The 18063-nt window shown below is 36.1% G+C and overlaps 1 protein-coding gene across 1 annotated transcript in view; it reads left to right on the forward strand.

The window, feature by feature from the left end:
• The window catches only part of lrp2a (low density lipoprotein receptor-related protein 2a), a gene marked incomplete at its 5' end in the record, with an annotated part of 105124 nt that overhangs the window by 44356 nt on the left and 42705 nt on the right, over positions 1-18063 (forward strand). Inside the window, 18 exons of the mRNA XM_079618450.1 lie at positions 492-506; positions 1723-1971; positions 3121-3332; positions 3418-3602; positions 3759-3987; positions 4901-5078; positions 6089-6223; positions 8328-8494; positions 8617-8760; positions 9856-9965; positions 10196-10373; positions 10898-11111; positions 12296-12535; positions 13762-13950; positions 14799-15719; positions 16246-16411; positions 16506-16664; positions 16763-17052. Of these exons, the coding sequence (XP_079474576.1) occupies positions 492-506; positions 1723-1971; positions 3121-3332; positions 3418-3602; positions 3759-3987; positions 4901-5078; positions 6089-6223; positions 8328-8494; positions 8617-8760; positions 9856-9965; positions 10196-10373; positions 10898-11111; positions 12296-12535; positions 13762-13950; positions 14799-15719; positions 16246-16411; positions 16506-16664; positions 16763-17052 (3981 nt within the window). The remainder of the gene's footprint in view (positions 1-491; positions 507-1722; positions 1972-3120; positions 3333-3417; positions 3603-3758; positions 3988-4900; positions 5079-6088; positions 6224-8327; positions 8495-8616; positions 8761-9855; positions 9966-10195; positions 10374-10897; positions 11112-12295; positions 12536-13761; positions 13951-14798; positions 15720-16245; positions 16412-16505; positions 16665-16762; positions 17053-18063) is intronic.

Consider the following 18063-nt stretch of genomic DNA (forward strand, 5'->3'; position numbering starts at 1 on the left):
ATAAGCTTAAGTTAAAGTACTGAAATAAAACAAAACATTTTATTGAATAAATAATAAAAAATATAAATAACAAAAATTAAAAAAAATTAAATGAAAACGGAAGCGATATTGAATAATATTAAAATAACATTGGATCGATAGATTCATTTAAAACGTCTTGCCCCATAAACTTCAATTGTGAGTTTCTATAAACTAGATTTTTATAAACCAAGGGATGAATCAAAATTATTTTCTGTGCTAATCAAAAGCATGCCACAGATGCTGTCGTTTCGTGTATTGAATCCAGAACATTAATTTACATTGAAATCTTTCATCTTTCTCTTGATATTGAAGCTATTAAATGGCAATTCATGTTGATTCCAATAGTTCATGGAGTATTTCAGAATGATGAATCCCATTTGCCATCAAATCATGCATGTGTTTAGCTAATCTGGAAATTAACATTGAAATGATCTGTGATTTTCCTTCCATGTTGCCTTCCCTTCTCACAGATGAGCCCTTACCAGGTAGGCTGAATCCCTAATCACCCACAATCCTCTGCATGAAGCACTAATCTATCCCAGTATCTGCCTGGCTGTACTCACTAACCATCCGATTACCATCAGAGTGTCTGAATATGGCAAGATTGTGTGTGTTTAGCATTATAGACACTTAGAGATGTAGTTTGTAGTACTGTTTACATGTGTTAGTCCATAGAAATGGTGCACAACCACCGATGCATCTCACCCAATGCCAGATCCAGAAACAAGGACAGCGGATTTAAACAGTAAACATTAGGGCTGGGGAATATATGGAATATTCACAATATATCTGCAATGATCATCATGAACATTAACTCCTGCGTTAACCTGCGAAAAAAAAAAAAAAAAAAAGCCAATCAGCGCCAGTATTTTTGATTATTTTCATAAAACTTCATGCATTCCTTTTTTATCAAGACTTGAATGTGGGTAATTTTCAGCGAAAAGCTGAGAAAATTGTGTTTTTATACATCTTTGTGGGTTTGACATTTAATTCGGTATATACCGGTACACAAAAAGAAATAAATATCGTTCTTCATTCGTTGTTTATTACCTGAAAAACTGTAAAAAAAAAATTTTTTTTTGAGTTTTACTGCATCATTATCGTTGAGATACTCTTATAGTTTTATGTTAATTGTTTGAATTAGTTTTTATTTTAATATTTTCCATTTTTATTTTAATTATTTGTTAAAGCCTTAGATATTTAGTTTTTTTGTCTTTTTTGTTGTTGTTTTTTGTTGAAAATGTTATGTAATTTAATCTTTTTTTTTCTCTTTTTTTATATATATGTCTCAGTTTTATTATTATTTTAGTACATTAAATTGAACTAAAGGAAAATGAGAAATGTTTTCTTGGCAACTAGCTGAAATATTGATCTCAGTTAACATTTATTTTATTTAAAGTAAACAATTTTGTATGGTTTTAGTTTTAAGTTTTAGTTAACTAAAATACATTTTAAATGTAATGCTCAAAAATGGCTGTTTAATCACAAAAATGGTTGATCTGAATGAAAAAAAGGAACACATTTTCATGCAGCTTTAGAATAAATATACAAATATAGATAATTGTTTAATCTATATTGCCCAGCCCTAGTAAGCCTCCCCTTTAATGGTTGTCCTTACCATGTTCCCACAATACCTTGTGTCTTCATGCATATGATATGCTTCACATTGGCATTCATCTTGACTTTTCTGTTTGGTCGTAGATCAGGAGAGCTGCTCGGATAACAACGCGGGCTGCACTCACGGCTGCATCCAGGGCCCGTTTGGAGCCCAGTGCACCTGTCCCATGGGCTACACGCTGAGCAACGACTCAAAGACGTGTGAGGACATGGATGAGTGCCATCCTCTGGGCGTCTGCAGTCAGCACTGTTTCAACGAGAGAGGCTCCTTCCGATGTCATTGTCAGGACGGATACACTCTGGAGGCAGACGGACGCACCTGCAAGGCCTCAGGTTTGTGTGTCTCCTCTGAGCTTTGTGATCTCTGAGCGAGTGGAGCCATGCTCGGTCTCTGAGGGCCAACTGGACCAGCTCAGCTGGGTCTAGCGCAGCTTCTCGGATTACCACAGATAAGACAAATAACATATATGTCAGTCACAAACTTTCTTACGGGGGTAATTAGGAGGTAATCACCAAACAAAGGGTTGTTTATGAGCTCTGCCGCTGACAAGAGCCCATTCCCTTGAGATAACCTGTTGAAAAATGCTGTCATCCGATATACCTCGTCTTCTTCCTGAATGTTGCTTTTCAACGGGAAAAAAGCTTTTTTATCCTACTATTTGGCCTTGTTAGATATGTCTTGCATAGTTTTGTAACTGAGAGCTGATACATGAAGAACGTTTGGATTCATTTCTAGTCCTGCGAGGTTATTTGATATATTTTGAGATAATTGTGATCATTGTGGACTTCATATTTGGATGGCAATATGTGATTAAAGTATAAAACACAAAATGCTTACATGCCATGCAGAAGTTGGACACAAAAAAGTTGGAGTTATGTTTGTCATGACGGCAAAACCAGAAAAGACGGATTATGCTTGAATGATTGGAATTTGAGTTTTATTTACAAAATGTGCATTTGAATGAATTTCATTTCAAATCATTTTTTATATTGTTTTTCTAAATGGATGAATATGACTGGATAGTGAAGAAAAATCATCAACAAGGGTGTTGTTTAACATTTTAGTCTCTCCATAATTCTAATAATCATAACAACCTTAATAATTAATTTTGTTTTGTATACAAATTCATTAAAAAAACTAAAATGTAATTTATTTATTTTATATATATATATATTTTAATGGATGAATTGAAATTTATAGTAATTTAAAGCATCATATACTGAGGTCACTACATAATGTTTATAATTTAATTTGTGCTATTCCATAGTTTTGATCACTTTACAATAATTCTCTAAAATGTGTGCAAAACTGGTTCAAAAGAGAGAAGAAGAAAAAAAATTGATATATAAATTCAAATGGTGCCGAAAATTCAGGAAAAAATTACAATTTTAAAACATATTAAGAAAGAAATTTTTTTTTTAAATTGTAATAATATTTCACATTATTCTATTCTGTTCTGCATTCCTTTCTCAATCTGGCAGGATCTCGAGAGGCCTTGCTCTTAGTGGCGAGTCGGAATCAGATTATATCAGACGACATCCTCGCACAGCCAAACGCTATTCGGTCTCTTGTGCGAGACGGCCGTAACATCGTCGCGGTGGATTTCGACTCGGTCACAGATCGTATTTACTGGTCCGACACCACCCAGGACAGAATATGGAGCGCTCACAAAAACGGAAGCGACCGCACCGTGGTGAGTGACACAAACGCCGCTCCGGCACGCTTACAGTAAACAGAAACCATCATCCCCCTACAATATCATTTCTCTTCCCTGCCAGATCTTTGATAGTGGAGTGACCGTCACCGAGAGTCTCGCCGTAGACTGGGTTGGCAGAAACCTGTATTGGACAGACTACGTTTTGGAGACAGTAGAGGTGTCCAAACTAGACGGATCCCACAGAACAGTGTTGATTAGTGAAAACGTGACCAATCCAAGAGCTCTGGTCGTGGACCCTAGAAATAAGTAAGACCAAGACTCATTTAACAAGCACGCTTGTTGGAAAAAATCGTGTAGACATAATTTTCACTCAGGAAATTGCTGTATAGTATATAAAATGAATTTAAATGACTATTGGTTGAAAACGAAGTCCCAGTATGCCCTTTTCTATATGTATTTCAGCACGCACCTGATGTTTTGGACTGACTGGGGCAGAAATCCTCGCATTGAGAGAGCCAGCATGGATGGGAAGTTAAGGACTACGATCATCAGCAACAAACTTTATTGGCCCAATGGCTTAACAATTGACTACCCCAACAATCTGCTTTACTTTGCCGACGCTTACCTAGACTTCATTGACTACTGTGATTACGATGGAAAGAACCGAAAACAAGTGTTAGCCAGTGATTTGGTGAGACTTTTTGTTTTATGTGCACATTTATGTTTATGATTCTGTAGCTTTGCATGAACAATACTGTACACTTCCTTAGTATTTTTGTCTTGCTTTCCAGGATAAATATCTAAACATTCTTGAATCAAGAAATAATTACTTGAGATGCAAAATGACAAGATGAAAAGTCATGTGTTCTGAAAAATATATAAAAAATAAACAGAGTTTTAGATATTTTAAGAAAATTAAAAATGCAATAATTCAAAGGGAAAAAAAAACAAGTTTATTTTTCTTACCTCACTTATGTCATTTAGCATTTAAAGTAAATGTATATTTATTTAAGAATGTTTACATATTTGTACTGGAAAACAAAACAAAAATATCAAGTAAGAATTTTTTTTTTTCAGTGCAAGCAAATATGGTGCTATTTCAAAAATGTAATATTTGGGCAGGAACTCATCAATGATTTAAAATCTGGATTTAATGTTTAAATATTAGGCCATAAAATGTAGTAGCAAGTATGTGAACGCAGATGCACACTGTTTAATTGAATGCATACGATGCATTTAAAGGTTATGGAAAGAACTGGGGGAGTTTGAAATCAAGCAAAAACAAATGCAACTGCCTCTCTGAATGTCTAATCGGTTGACATTAGAGTGCTTTGAAATCTTCTCAACTTTTGGTCACATGATTGAGCATCACTTTTGCAAACCCTACCATTTTCCCTCTATGTCCTTGCAATGCACCATCCCCATTTAAATGTACTCGCAGCATTTGCTAATGCAATATAAACTAGTTTGTAATGCACTGCATTGGCATCTATTTGCATAAAGTATCTAACACACTTGCATAAAGTATCTTGCACAATTATGAATGTTTTTTTTCCTATTTACCATGTGAATAAATAAAACACCTCTTGTTTCTCAATGAAAAGGTACTTCAACATCCCCACGCAATTACCATTTTTGAGGATTTTGTCTATTGGACCGACAGATACGTCAACCGCGTGATCCGGGCCAACAAGTGGCACGGACAGAACCAGACGGTGATGCTGTATAATCTGCCCCAGCCCATGGGCCTGGTGGCACTTCACCCTGCCAGACAGCCTGCAGGTACAGCGCTTCACAACAGATAAACGGCAGAGCAAAGTGTTATTGTTAGGATTAAATGCAGCAAGCATTTCTGAAAGTCAAAGAGTTGAAAGGGGTTGAATAATAAGAGCTCTTTGTCACACTGGCTAAAAAGGAAAGTAATTTCTTTGCTAACACTTTATTTTAGTGTCATTGTTACACATGTTACATGTACAGTAGTTACTGTAGTAATAACTATAAATTATGCCTTAACAAAATATTACATGCAATTAAACCTAAACCAAACCCTCATCCTACTATAAAACGGTCCTATATAAACTGTCCTAAGCCTATAGTAAATATATGGGACCCACTTTATATTAAGTGGCTTTAAGTACTATGTACTTAACCCGAAAAATAAGTACAATGTATTTTTTGTGTTCATGTTGTATTGTAAAACACTTTTGCTGCTATTGAGGTGTGATCCGGGTAAGGTTAGGGAGAGGTGTGGTAGTATGGGTAGTTAATAGGTTTTTAATGGTAATTAATAGATTTAAGGGTGGGTTGAGATGTAAGGGAAGGGTAAACAGTGTAATTACACATGTAATTACATAAATTAATTACATGCAGGTATTTTCAAAATATAAGTACACATGTAAAAACATGTATGTACACAATAAGTCCATTGCATCAAATGATTAATCTCAATGTTAGTACGTACAGTAGAACTTAAAGCCGCTTAATATAAAGTGGACCATTATTATTACTCAGTACTTACACTATATAATTACACTGGAATACTGACACCTTAAAATAAAGTGTAACCATTTATTTAGTGAAAAAGAAGTGTGCTTAACTGTATTCAATGTGAACTTAAAAGTGTGTTCTTCTATGTCACAAAGTTTTAGAGACGAAGCAAGTCATATTATGTTGTTTTTTTTCATCAGAATAACATGCACCAATGAACCGTTCAGACGAAGCGTGTTAAGAAAACAAATAGGGTCAATATTGATTTGATGTTATCTCAAAGTTTCGATGTGTTGCTCCTGCAGGTTTTAACCCCTGTGACCCCCGCTCGAGCCCCTGCACTCATATCTGCCTGCTGTCAGCGATTGGTCCCAGGTTTTACTCCTGTGCCTGTCCATCTGGCTGGACTCTCGCCGCTGACCAGTTCACGTGCGCCAGAGGTACGAGAGACATCGGCCGATATGGGCTTTTCAGTGGCTGATGCAGATATCTTGAGAACAGAGTTACTTATGGCTAATAATACGTCCTAAAGTCAATGGTTTTTTTGAATGGGCTTTTAGTTAAAAGCCTGAGATAAGGTCTGTGGTGAACACAAACTTTTATTCTACAAGATAAAATACACCAGTAACACCCATGTGATTTTTTTTAAAAGGTTGTACGGGTCTTGGAAAGGGCGATTGATAACAAGTGGCTAATATACTCACACAAACTCAAGCTTTCCAACTCGTAGATTTAAAGAAAAAAAAGATTAAAAGAGTTGTCGAAAGTTTAGTGATGGTGACGTTGACGTTGTGCGACCGTGGTGTAGTTAGTTTACATCCCAACTTTTGCTTTTTGCGATTGTATTTAGGCTTTAAAATTAATAAACGTTGTATTCAATAGTCCACTTTTTTTTGCAGCCTCGTCATGTTTATACTCGTGCAAACTGTTCTAACTCAAGCTTTCCATCTTGTATATTTAAAAAAAAAAGATTAAAAGAGTTGTCGGGAAACTATTGGTGGTGATGTTGAAGTTATACAACCCTGGTGTAGTTCGCTTATATCCTAACTTTAGCTTTTTACTTCTTGCGAGTACTTGTAGTTTTGGCCTACAAAAATACATAATTAGTGCAGCACTCTGTAAGAAATGACCTCTGATCTTTTAAAGTAGTAAAGCTGGACCATCTAAGTTAACTTAATAAATACGCCATGGACAAAGATAAATGAGTTTAACAGTTTATTCCAGCTTGTGGCTCTTTTTAAAGAATAATGCATGTGTCTATGTCTTTAATGCTGGCCTCTGTCCATTTAATATGCTTTGCAGTGAATGAATAAAGCAGTCTTCTGTTAAAGTTGGATATAGATTTCAGGGGAATGAAAACTTGTCAACAGAAACCCATTTTCGATTTACTAAGTAAGCTTCTTTGCGGAGGCAAACATTTACTATTATAAAAGACCTTAGCTCAGCTGACAGTAACGGATGAAAGCGTTAGTCTTAAGAAGCCCTTAACATTCTCTTTGGGACAGACTCTCAACCTCGCTCATGTTTCAGCCTTTGTTAGCGCTGTCAAGTGCATTCTTCCATGAGAGTTTAACAATTAATCCAGACAAACGGTGATTGAATGGCCTGTTTTTCACAATCAACTGTGCTGATATGGCGTAGTTTACTCGGCGAGGACTTTTTCACCAGTACCTCATATCTGCAAGACTAAATGCAACGAGATGATACCTAATTCTGGGAATCTGTGCTATCCCTTGTGGAAAAAAAGTGCGCTTAAGTGTATTTAATTGTGCACTTGCAGTGTACTTTAAATCTAAAAAGTATATATTACTGAAATAAAATGCCACTTAAGTGTATTTAAAGAGAGTACACTTTCATGACTGTTTCTTCTCACACTGAAGTGCATTTTTAAAATTTTTTAAAGTTTTAAATCATTATGTTTTGATATTTTTTGTCAAGTTTTGTCTTGAGAAGTGCTCTTATTTTGATGCTTAAGCATATGTAAAGTACTTAATTGTAAATGTAACTCAAGTATGTTATTCAATATTAGGTTTAAAGTTGATACATTTTACAATTGTGTAATTACAAATATATTTGAATACATGAAATACAAGTTTTAATAGCAATGACATTACATTATATTTTAGTTTACCATAAATGCTTGTTAGTACATATTTCAAAGACAATAAAATATATAGATATGTATTTTTATCTTACTTAAGTGGGTCAAAAAAGCACTCTTAACTTAAGTTTAACTAATTGATATATGTATTTATTTATTAATTCCAACATGCAATTAAGTGTCAACATTACATTCAGTTTGCACTTTATTCTTTATGTAATAATACTTTATTTTAAAGTATGCTAAAGTGTACTTTTTTTCACAAGGGATGGTAAGCATCTGTAAGCTTGCTTACAGGAACAGTTCACTCAAAAATGAAAATGTCATTATTTCGCATGACGTAATTGGTTGAAAATTAAACATGTTTCTGATGAAAAGCCCATTGTTATGATTTTTTTATGGATGGCGTTTGAATTATGTATAATGTACTGATGTTTTTGCAGTTGAGGATCCATTCCTGGTGGTGGTGAGAGACAGCATCATTTACGGCATCCCGCTCAACCCGAACGACAAGAGCAATGACGCCATGGTGCCGGTCGCAGGGCTGCTGAACGGATATGATGTGGACTTTGATGATGCTGAGCAGATGATCTATTGGGTGGAACATCCGGTAAAGGATATAAACATTTCCTACCTTATCTCAGATGATTAAACCAAGATGCGTCCTTAATTTGAACTAGTTAACAGGTTTTGAATTCTGAAATTAGGTTTTTATCTTACTTATCTGCACAGGGGGAGATTCATCGGGTAAAGTCAGATGGTACCAACAGAACTGAGTTCGCACCAGCAGCCATCTTGGGTTCTCCGGTCGGACTGGCTCTGGACTGGATGTCGCAGAATCTGTACTACTCTAACCCTTCATCACAGTCTATTGAGGTTGGCAAGCCTCATTTCACTGCATCACAGCTTGTTCTTGTCAGGGCTTATTTCTACCTACTGAAGAATAGTTTGACCACACAGTTTTATCAATGTTAAAAACTAGTTTAAGTCTTGTAACCAGTAGATATATGTGCTACAAGCAGTGTTTTTATTGTAAACTAAAACTAAAACTTCTCAAAATAATTGTTATTAATTGAAATAAATATAAATATTAGATGAAAAACCTAAACTTATTTATTTCAGTTAGTTGCCATCATTGCTAACACTAGAACTAAAATAAAACGAAATATATATATATATATATATATATATATATATATATATATATATATATATATATATATATATAGAGATTTTTTTATTTTTATTAATTCCAACATGGAATTAAATGTCAATTCTGACTAAGTGTCAGAAAACATCATATTCAGTTTGCACTTTACAGTTTTTACACTCGTTGCATAAGAACCTAACAAAATTGCCAAAGCTTAAAATAAAATAAAAATAAAAGCTAATTTTTTAAATATTAATACATTCTTCAAGTATTTAAATAAATCTAAATAATCATAATAAAATAATAAAATAAAAATAATGCTAAAATAACACTGGCTGCAAGAAGAGCCAAGTTAAAAATTTTGTTTTCAATCATAATGATTTCTATACAAAAATACATAATATAATACCTGTATTTGATGAGGTAAATGTAAACAGACGCGTAATTGTTTTAAATATATAATTATACATGAATTACATATTTCTAAATGTTTACTTAAATACTTTATACTGCTACTATTCAGGTGAAAATTTTTGTTTTTCTTTGTTGTATTGGTTTCAATTTGTTTCTTTGTTCTATATTTTATTATTTACTTAAATTATTACTTGAACAACCTGTGGAAATATATTCAATTTACAATTTATTTATTTGTTGATTTGTCAATATGTTAATACTTAGATTTTTTAAACATTTAAAATATAATTTTTTCAATAAATGAGTATGTTAAACAGCATATTCTTCACTTTGCTACTATATTGAAATTGGTATAGATAATTTCACTGTTACTGTTAACGTGACAAACCCAATCTGATTTGTTTCAGGTTCTGAGGCTAAAAGGAGAAACTCAGTACAGAAAAACTCTCATCACCAACAGCGGCTCACCTACTGGCGCAGGAGCTCCCGTTGGCATCGCGGTGGACCCGGCACGTGGGTAAGCCCAGATAAGCAGAACTGTGGCATTGATCCTGATCCCCAAATTCAACAAGCTTGAGCTGCTTTAATATCATCTGCCAGCTCTGAGCTGACTATAGTTCAATAAACAACAGTCAACATACACAAGAGTCGTGATCAGTCCTAAATAAATATATTCAGAAACAAAAAGACGCTGTATTTTATATACTGCAGGTGTTTCTGTTTAGTGATGTTTCATATCTGTTTTAGAAAGATGTACTGGACAGATCAGGGGACAGAGAGCGGTATCCCGGCCAAGGTGGCGTCGGCAGATATGGACGGCTCCAACCCCGCCATCCTCTTCACACATAATCTAGAACATGTGGAGTTCATAACGATAGACATCAAAGAGAACAAGCTCTACTGGGCCGTTACAGGAACTGGCGTGGTATGCCCCGTTTCCGCATGTTTGGTTCATGCAATCAGAAATATTAATGTAGTTGCATGCTTTAGATTTTAGCTAGATGTATGGATTAATTGGCGTATTACAGTATATATCAAACACACTACCGTTTGATCAAAAATACAGTAAACACATTAAGATTGTGAAATATTACAGTTTAAAATAACTATCAAGAAGACTTGCTACTCAAGAAACATGTATTATTGTTATCAATGTTGAAAACACTTTTTTTTTTGTGGAAATGCAACATTTTTTAGGATTCTTTGATGAATAGAAAGTTCAAAAGAACATATTTGAATTTTAATTCTTTTGTAGCATTATAAATGTCTCTACTTAACACTAATTTAATGTATTAGGTATTATCTTATACTATAATATTATACTGTGTGGATATATATATATACACATACACACACATAAAGGTTGATGCAAATATACATATGTATGGATTTGCATCAACGTTTATAAAACCCATGTTGGTTGATATATATATATCTTCAATGTTTCAGATCGAGCGCGGTGACCCTGATGGATCAAACCGCATCACTATGGTGAATGGATTATCCCATCCGTGGGGTGTGGCCATACACGACTCCTACCTTTACTTCACAGATCGAGACTTTGAGGTGATCGAGCGTGTCGACAAAGCCACAGGACTCAACCGGGTCGTAATGCGGGACAACGTGGCTGGTCTTAGAGTACTCAAAGTACACTATAGAGACTGTGAGTATTAAAACATAATTAACATATTGTTCCAAAACGTAGTGATCTGCTTTGCTACACATACGTAGGCAGCTGCTTTATAAACCACTGAATTTGGATAAAAAACAATTAGTAACTCTCTTCACAGACAGTAACTCCACACATCATGCAAACAGCTCTTCCTACACAAAGTGCACTGAAGATGCACAGTTGTTGTTTGATGTTTGCATGTTGCTACGCTAATAAAATGACACATTTTTTATTTGCATCTGTAGATTTCAATTACAATACATATCTCCCAAGGCCGTTTTCTAAAAATGAGTAGTAGCACATACATACAGTAAAGTTTTTAGTTTCATTCGTATCTATATTCCAAAGGTTTTTACAGACGGGTTTGTTCATTTTTATAGTTCCTTTATTTGATTTACATAACCTTATATTCCTAAAATATGGTTAAAATGTATTTGATAAAAAGAGATATCCTCTGTGTAAAAACCTTTAACTCTTATATGTCATCAAAATGAAACAAGTATTTTGAACCCGGCTTTATCCAATATTCAGATTTCTGTAATGCAAATTAGTGCATAATTAATTCGATAATGTGTAATTTGCAGAGTTAAACACAACATTTCAGAAAACTTGTAATTTCAGATATTTGTCCTAATGTACTGTGATTGATGGACTGTGATGTCAATTAGTTAAATGTTTTAAAAACGAGATTGGACCTCAGAATGCTGCCTATGTAGGCATCTCAGTGTGTCATTGTTGAGCATTTATCTCTGATTCATTCCACGGTTGACTTGTGGTGGTCTTTTCTGGAAGTCGTCGTAACCTTGATGCCCGTGTTGCAATTACCAGAGAGGGCTGAATGACTTTCAATGGGATATCAGTTTACCAATTAGTTCCCCTCCGCCTCAGGGGGACACTCAGCTTTATTCAGAGAAGAATCATGTCCCTTTGTTCGGTGCTCAGTGCACATGTTCATTCTCTGGGGCTGTGCACGCTGTCTATTGTATAAGTCCTTCCAGTAAGAGGTGGAAGTGATAATATATCAGTATCACTACATACTGAGATGCACCAGAAATGTGTATACATTACCAGAATAGACAGATATGAGTCAGTATCATCAGTATCTCTTTAAATATCTCCCTCTTATTCTCTTTATCTGGTCTAAGTTGTTTGTCTTTATGTCTGTCTCTCTAAAGCTTCAGCAGGCTCGTCTAACGGTTGCAGTAATAACATGGGGACATGCGATCAGTTGTGTCTACCGCGTCCCGGTGGCCTGTTCAGCTGCGCCTGTGCGACTGGCTTCAAACTCAACGCTGATAACAGAACCTGTTCTCCATACCAATCCTACGTTGTGATCTCTATGCTCACTGCTATCAAGGGCTTCAGTCTGGAGGGAGCGGATCACTCGGAGTCCATGGTGCCCGTGGCTGGCAGAGGTGAGGGTCAGCAGGGCTGGGCGGTGCAGATCAAATATACTAGTATTTCAAATATTATATAATTAATATCATATAATAATGATATATTATATAATTACAATATATTTAGTAAATATTTCATATAATAAAAAATATTATTTCAAAAAATATATTTAATTACATTTTTACTGCTTTATTTAAATATACAAGTTCTGTGTTGTGTGCCCTGATATTGAAGGTTTCCTTTTTATTCATGTTTTGTATAATTTTGACAATGCCTATGTGTTTTTTTGTATTATTTGTCTTTTTAGTTATTCACTGTACAGCACTTTGGTCAGTTTTATGCTGTGTGCAAATGTGCTTTATAAATTAAATTTACTTACTATAAAATCACTTTATATAAAAGTGTTTCCAAATTATATATATATATATATATATATATATATATATATATATTCTTATTAGTTAATATTAATAATATGAATCATAATATTTTATATTTATGCATTGTATATAATATTTATGATTCAAATTCATATTATTAATAGTAATATTTGTGTTCATTAATTAAAATACAGTAAAAATCTAGTTTTAAAAATTATAAATGCATGTAGTCTACATTATTTTCCACAAACACGAGGACGGATAATATTTAAAGTTTTTCTTTTATATGAGCGAATATAACATAACTATTATATTTATATAAAAAGTATTTCCAAATTATTTTTATTTTTTAATAATTATTTCATATTAATATTATTGATATTAATTTATATTAATATTTATGTATTGTCATTGAAGCCAGGATTAGATTCAAAATGTTTAAAAAGTATAATTCATGAATTAAAGTACAGTAAAAAAAATTATAAGTGCATTTGGTCTTTATTGTTTTTCTCTAAATGAACAGGGAGAAATAATATTTTGAGTTTATGTGAATGAATGTAACAACTACATTTTTATTCAGTAAAATATTTTAATATATAAAAAATGGCACACAAATACTTTTATGAGTGACACCCCAAACGTTTGATTCGTGTTGAATCGATTAATTGAAGTGGACTGTTCAAACTGACTGAAAGTATTAAAGCTTTACGGCCAACATTTATTCACATGTTGCTTTATTGTATATTGCTAGCATACTTTTACAAATATATTGTGAATATAGTGTGTAATGAGAAATGCATGGTACAATGGGAAAAACAAACATTATTGCACTATAACTTTTTGTGTGTGTGTGTGTCCTGTAGGCCGCAATGCTCTTCACGTAGACGTGCACATGTCTTCCGGTTTCATTTACTGGTGTGACTTCAGCAGCACCGTGGCGTCTCAGAACGGAGTCCGCAGGATCAAACCGGACGGCTCTGGGTTTAGCAGCATTGTCACCTCTGGAATCGGACGCAATGGAATACGGGGCATTGCTGTAGACTGGGCCGCAGGTGAGGGGTTGTGTGCTTGTTTGTTAAAAACAGATTTACTGAATTTGTCATACAGAACATTTTGATTGAAACAAATTTGGTCACATCCCAAAACCAGTGAAGTACGGTACCTCAAAGGAATGTGAACTCTAATGCCAAGTACCTCAGATACACTGAATTGATGGAGCGTTATGTGAAGTCACTGCTTTCATGTGGTTTATACTATTGTGGAATGTTCTAGAGCCGCTTTAGAGGTCAGAATGGTGACAGCTTACTAAAGGGACATGTTAATTAACTCACGTTAGTATAAGCACGGACAGGTGGCATTGGAGAAGATTACAGGTTAACATATATGACAGATAAGAGGCTCAGTTAGTTTAAACCCCGGTGACCCATGGCTTGTTAAACATAAACTTTTGACCCCAATATGTGAATAAACAAGTTTGGCACACTACCAATCAAAAGTTTGTGGTCGGTAAAGTTTTTGAAAAATGCCGCTTATGCTCACCAAGACTGCATTTATTTTATCAAAAAATACAGAACATTTTTTTTAATATTGTGAAATATTATTTTTGTTTAAAACAACTTTTCAATTTGAACATTATTTAAAATGATGATTTGCTGCTCAAGAATTTTTTGTGGAAACCATAAGACATTTTTTTCAGGATTCTTTGATGAATAGAAAGTTGAAAAAAAAAATGCATTTATTTCAAATAGAAATGAAGTATTCCATAGTGTTTATATAAGGCATTTACTCAAGTTTAGTTTTACTTTATATACTTTACTTTTTACTTAATCATGACTACATTTTGCTATTTTGTGATGCAAATGTTGTGCTACCACTCTTTCTTTTATTTGTTTTTCCACAGGAAACCTCTATTTCACCAATGCCTTCTTGACCGAGACGTACATTGAAGTCATCCGACTCAATACCACGTTCCGTCGTGTTCTTCTCAAAACCCAAGTAGACATGCCACGTCATATTGTGGTGGACCCCATGAACAGATACCTCTTCTGGGCCGACTATGGACAGACCCCCAAAATCGAGCGGGCTTTTCTAGATGGTTCCAACCGGACAGTGCTGGTTTCTTCAGGCATCATCACCCCCAGGGGTTTGGCTCTGGACCACCGAGACGGATACATCTACTGGGTGGACGATTCCCTGGACATGATCGCACGAGTCCGGCCCGAGGGGGGCGAGACGGAGGTCGTACGGTACGGGAGTCGTTATCCGACTCCATATGGCGTCACGGTGTTTGAGGGGAATGTAATCTGGGTGGACAGAAACCTGAAGAAAGTCTTCCAAGCCAGCAAACAGCCAGGCGCGACCGACCAGCCGCTCGTGATCAGAGACAACATCAACATGCTGCGGGACGTCACCATCTTTGACCAGAGAATGCAGCCAAGTTCAGCCCACGAGCTCAATAACAACCCCTGCTTAGAGTCGAACGCCGGCTGCGCTCACTTGTGCTTCGCCATCGCGGGAACTCAGACGAGGAAGTGTTCATGTGCCTTTGGGAATCTGGCTCCGGATGACAGCAGTTGTGTGGTGTCCCGGGATGACTACCTTATTTACACGACTGAAAGCACTGTGCGATCTCTGCGGCTGGATCCGGAGGATCACTCGCTGCCGTTTCCCGTGGTTAACGTTCCCCGGACTTCGGTAGCCCTGGATTTTGACCGGTTGGATGGTAGGATCTATTTCGCCCAGAGCTCGGGAGCGGGCCAGAGCAAGATCAGCTTCATCACTTTGGCTTCACCGTCCTCTCCTGCTACAGAGGTGGCCTCAGGTGAGCGGCTTATTCAAACCCAGAATGCACTCTGACACTGCAGGTTTAGCTAGAAGAGGAAAGTTAATTGCAGCAACATTTGAGTGTTGGCTTGGCAAAGTATCTTGCATGACATTTACATTTTATAATTGCTAGTTTGCAGTCTGGAAATTATTTGGATCTTATTTACCATATAAGCCAACTTGTTCTTTTATTGTGAAATATAAAAAAGAAAGAAAGCATGGGAGAAGTTATTTGTTTCACAGGCAACAAATGCACATGTTTGTTATTGTTATTTTGAATTTTAATTGGAGCAGATCAAACGTTCATTTTGAGTAATTTGGGATCATACCTTTCTACTGTCTGACAGTCACCAAGAATTTGTGCACGAACTTTGTGCAAATATTTGAATATTGTCAGAATCACTGTCATTTAGGAACAATATAGCTTGGGTTTTTAAATCAAGATTGCGATCTTCTAACGATTAATCTTGCAGTTCTAGTGTTTATATATCTTCGTTTTTCTGAATGATTTCTTCTCTGTGGAGATCTGGGAGCTCCTGATGGCATCGCGTATGACTGGATCAATAAGAGGATCTATTACAGTGATTACATTAACCAGACCATCAGCTCCATGGCAGTGGATGGATCTCAGAGGACTGTTGTAGCACAGGTGCCTAGACCCAGAGCAATCATGCTCGATCCATGCAGAGGGTGAGTCTCTGATTCAGTGGGTCTACGATTTAGACGTTTAATGAGCCATTTTCTCAGTTAATTTAAATGCATTTCTATTTCTGTATGTGGTCAGATATATGTACTGGACCGACTGGGGAACCAATGCAAAGATAGAGCGTGCAACTCTGGGGGGAAACTTCAGGACAGAGATTGTCAACACTAGTCTGGTTTGGCCAAATGGTCTGACACTGGACTATGAAGATCAGAGGCTGTACTGGGCAGATGCCAGTTTGTAAGATCTATATAATATTATTTTTTATATCAAGACACTATTATATTAACTAGCAACACTTCACCTGCACTGTTTACTGGTGTTTTCTCTCCATGCAGGCAGAAGATCGAGAGGTGCTCACTCACCGGCACTAACCGCGAGATCATCGTAAGCACCGCCATCTACCCATTTGCAATGACAGTGTACGGTCAGCATATCTACTGGACGGACTGGAACACGCGCAGCATCTACCGTGCAAACAAGCATGACGGCTCCGACCAGAGGGTGATGCTGCAGAACCTTCCATCACGGCCCATGGACATCCATGTGCTATCCAACGGCAAACAGCAGCAGTGCAGCAGTCCCTGCGAACAATTCAACGGTGGCTGCAGCCATATTTGCACCCCAGGTACTGTAGGTTCATATTTTAAAACAATTTTTAAAGCCGGTATGCTCCAAAATAAAAGCTGTGTTCCAAAAACTAGTGAGCTGCATTTTTGGTGACTTTAAACACTACATAGGCAGCAACTCAATGCAAGTTGATTTAACTATTTTAATATTTATTGGTATTAAAGGGTTAGTTCACCCAAAAATGAGAATAATGTTCGTTCTAAGCCCGTAAGACCTCCGTTCATCTTCGGAACACAGTTTAAGATATTTTAGATTTAGTCCGAGAGCTTTCTGTCCGTCCATTGAAACTGTATATACAGTATACTGTCCATGTCCATAAAGGTAATAAAAACATCATCAAAGTAGTCCATGTGACATCAGTGGGTTAGTTAGAAGTTTTTGAAGCATCGAAAATACTTTTTGGTCCAAAAATAACACAAAATAAGACTTTATTCAGCATTGTATTCTCTCCCGGGTCTGTTGTCAATCTGCGTTCAGGACTCTGCAGTGACGCTGCTGACGTAAGACGCTGCTGACGTGTTATCTGGTGCGCCCGAGCTTCGTTTACAGTCTGAGGGAGACGCACGCTATATTCAAGCTATTCTACATTGTTTGCGTGGATATCATTTTTTTAATGGTGCGTAAATGTGCATGTCGCGGATGAGACACTTTTACAGCGTGCGTCTCCCTCAGTCTATAAATGAAGCTCTGGCGCACCAGATAACACGTCATCAGCGTCTTACGCCATCAGCGTAACTGTGAAGGATTCACAACAGACCCGGGAGAGAATACAATGCTGAATAAAGTCTTATTTTGTGTTATTTTTGGACCAAAAAGTATTTTCGATGCTTCAAAAACTTCTAACTAACCCACTGATGTCACATGGACTACTTTGATGATGTTTTTATTACCTTTATGGACATGGACAGTATACTGTATATACAGTTTCAATGGAGGGACAGAAAGCTCTCGGACTAAATCTAAAATATCTTAAACTGTGTTCCGAAGATGAACGGAGGTCTTACGGGCT

The sequence above is a fragment of the Phoxinus phoxinus genome, assembly GCF_949152265.1.
Source record: "Phoxinus phoxinus genome assembly, chromosome: 7".
Lineage (NCBI taxonomy): Eukaryota > Metazoa > Chordata > Actinopteri > Cypriniformes > Leuciscidae > Phoxinus > Phoxinus phoxinus.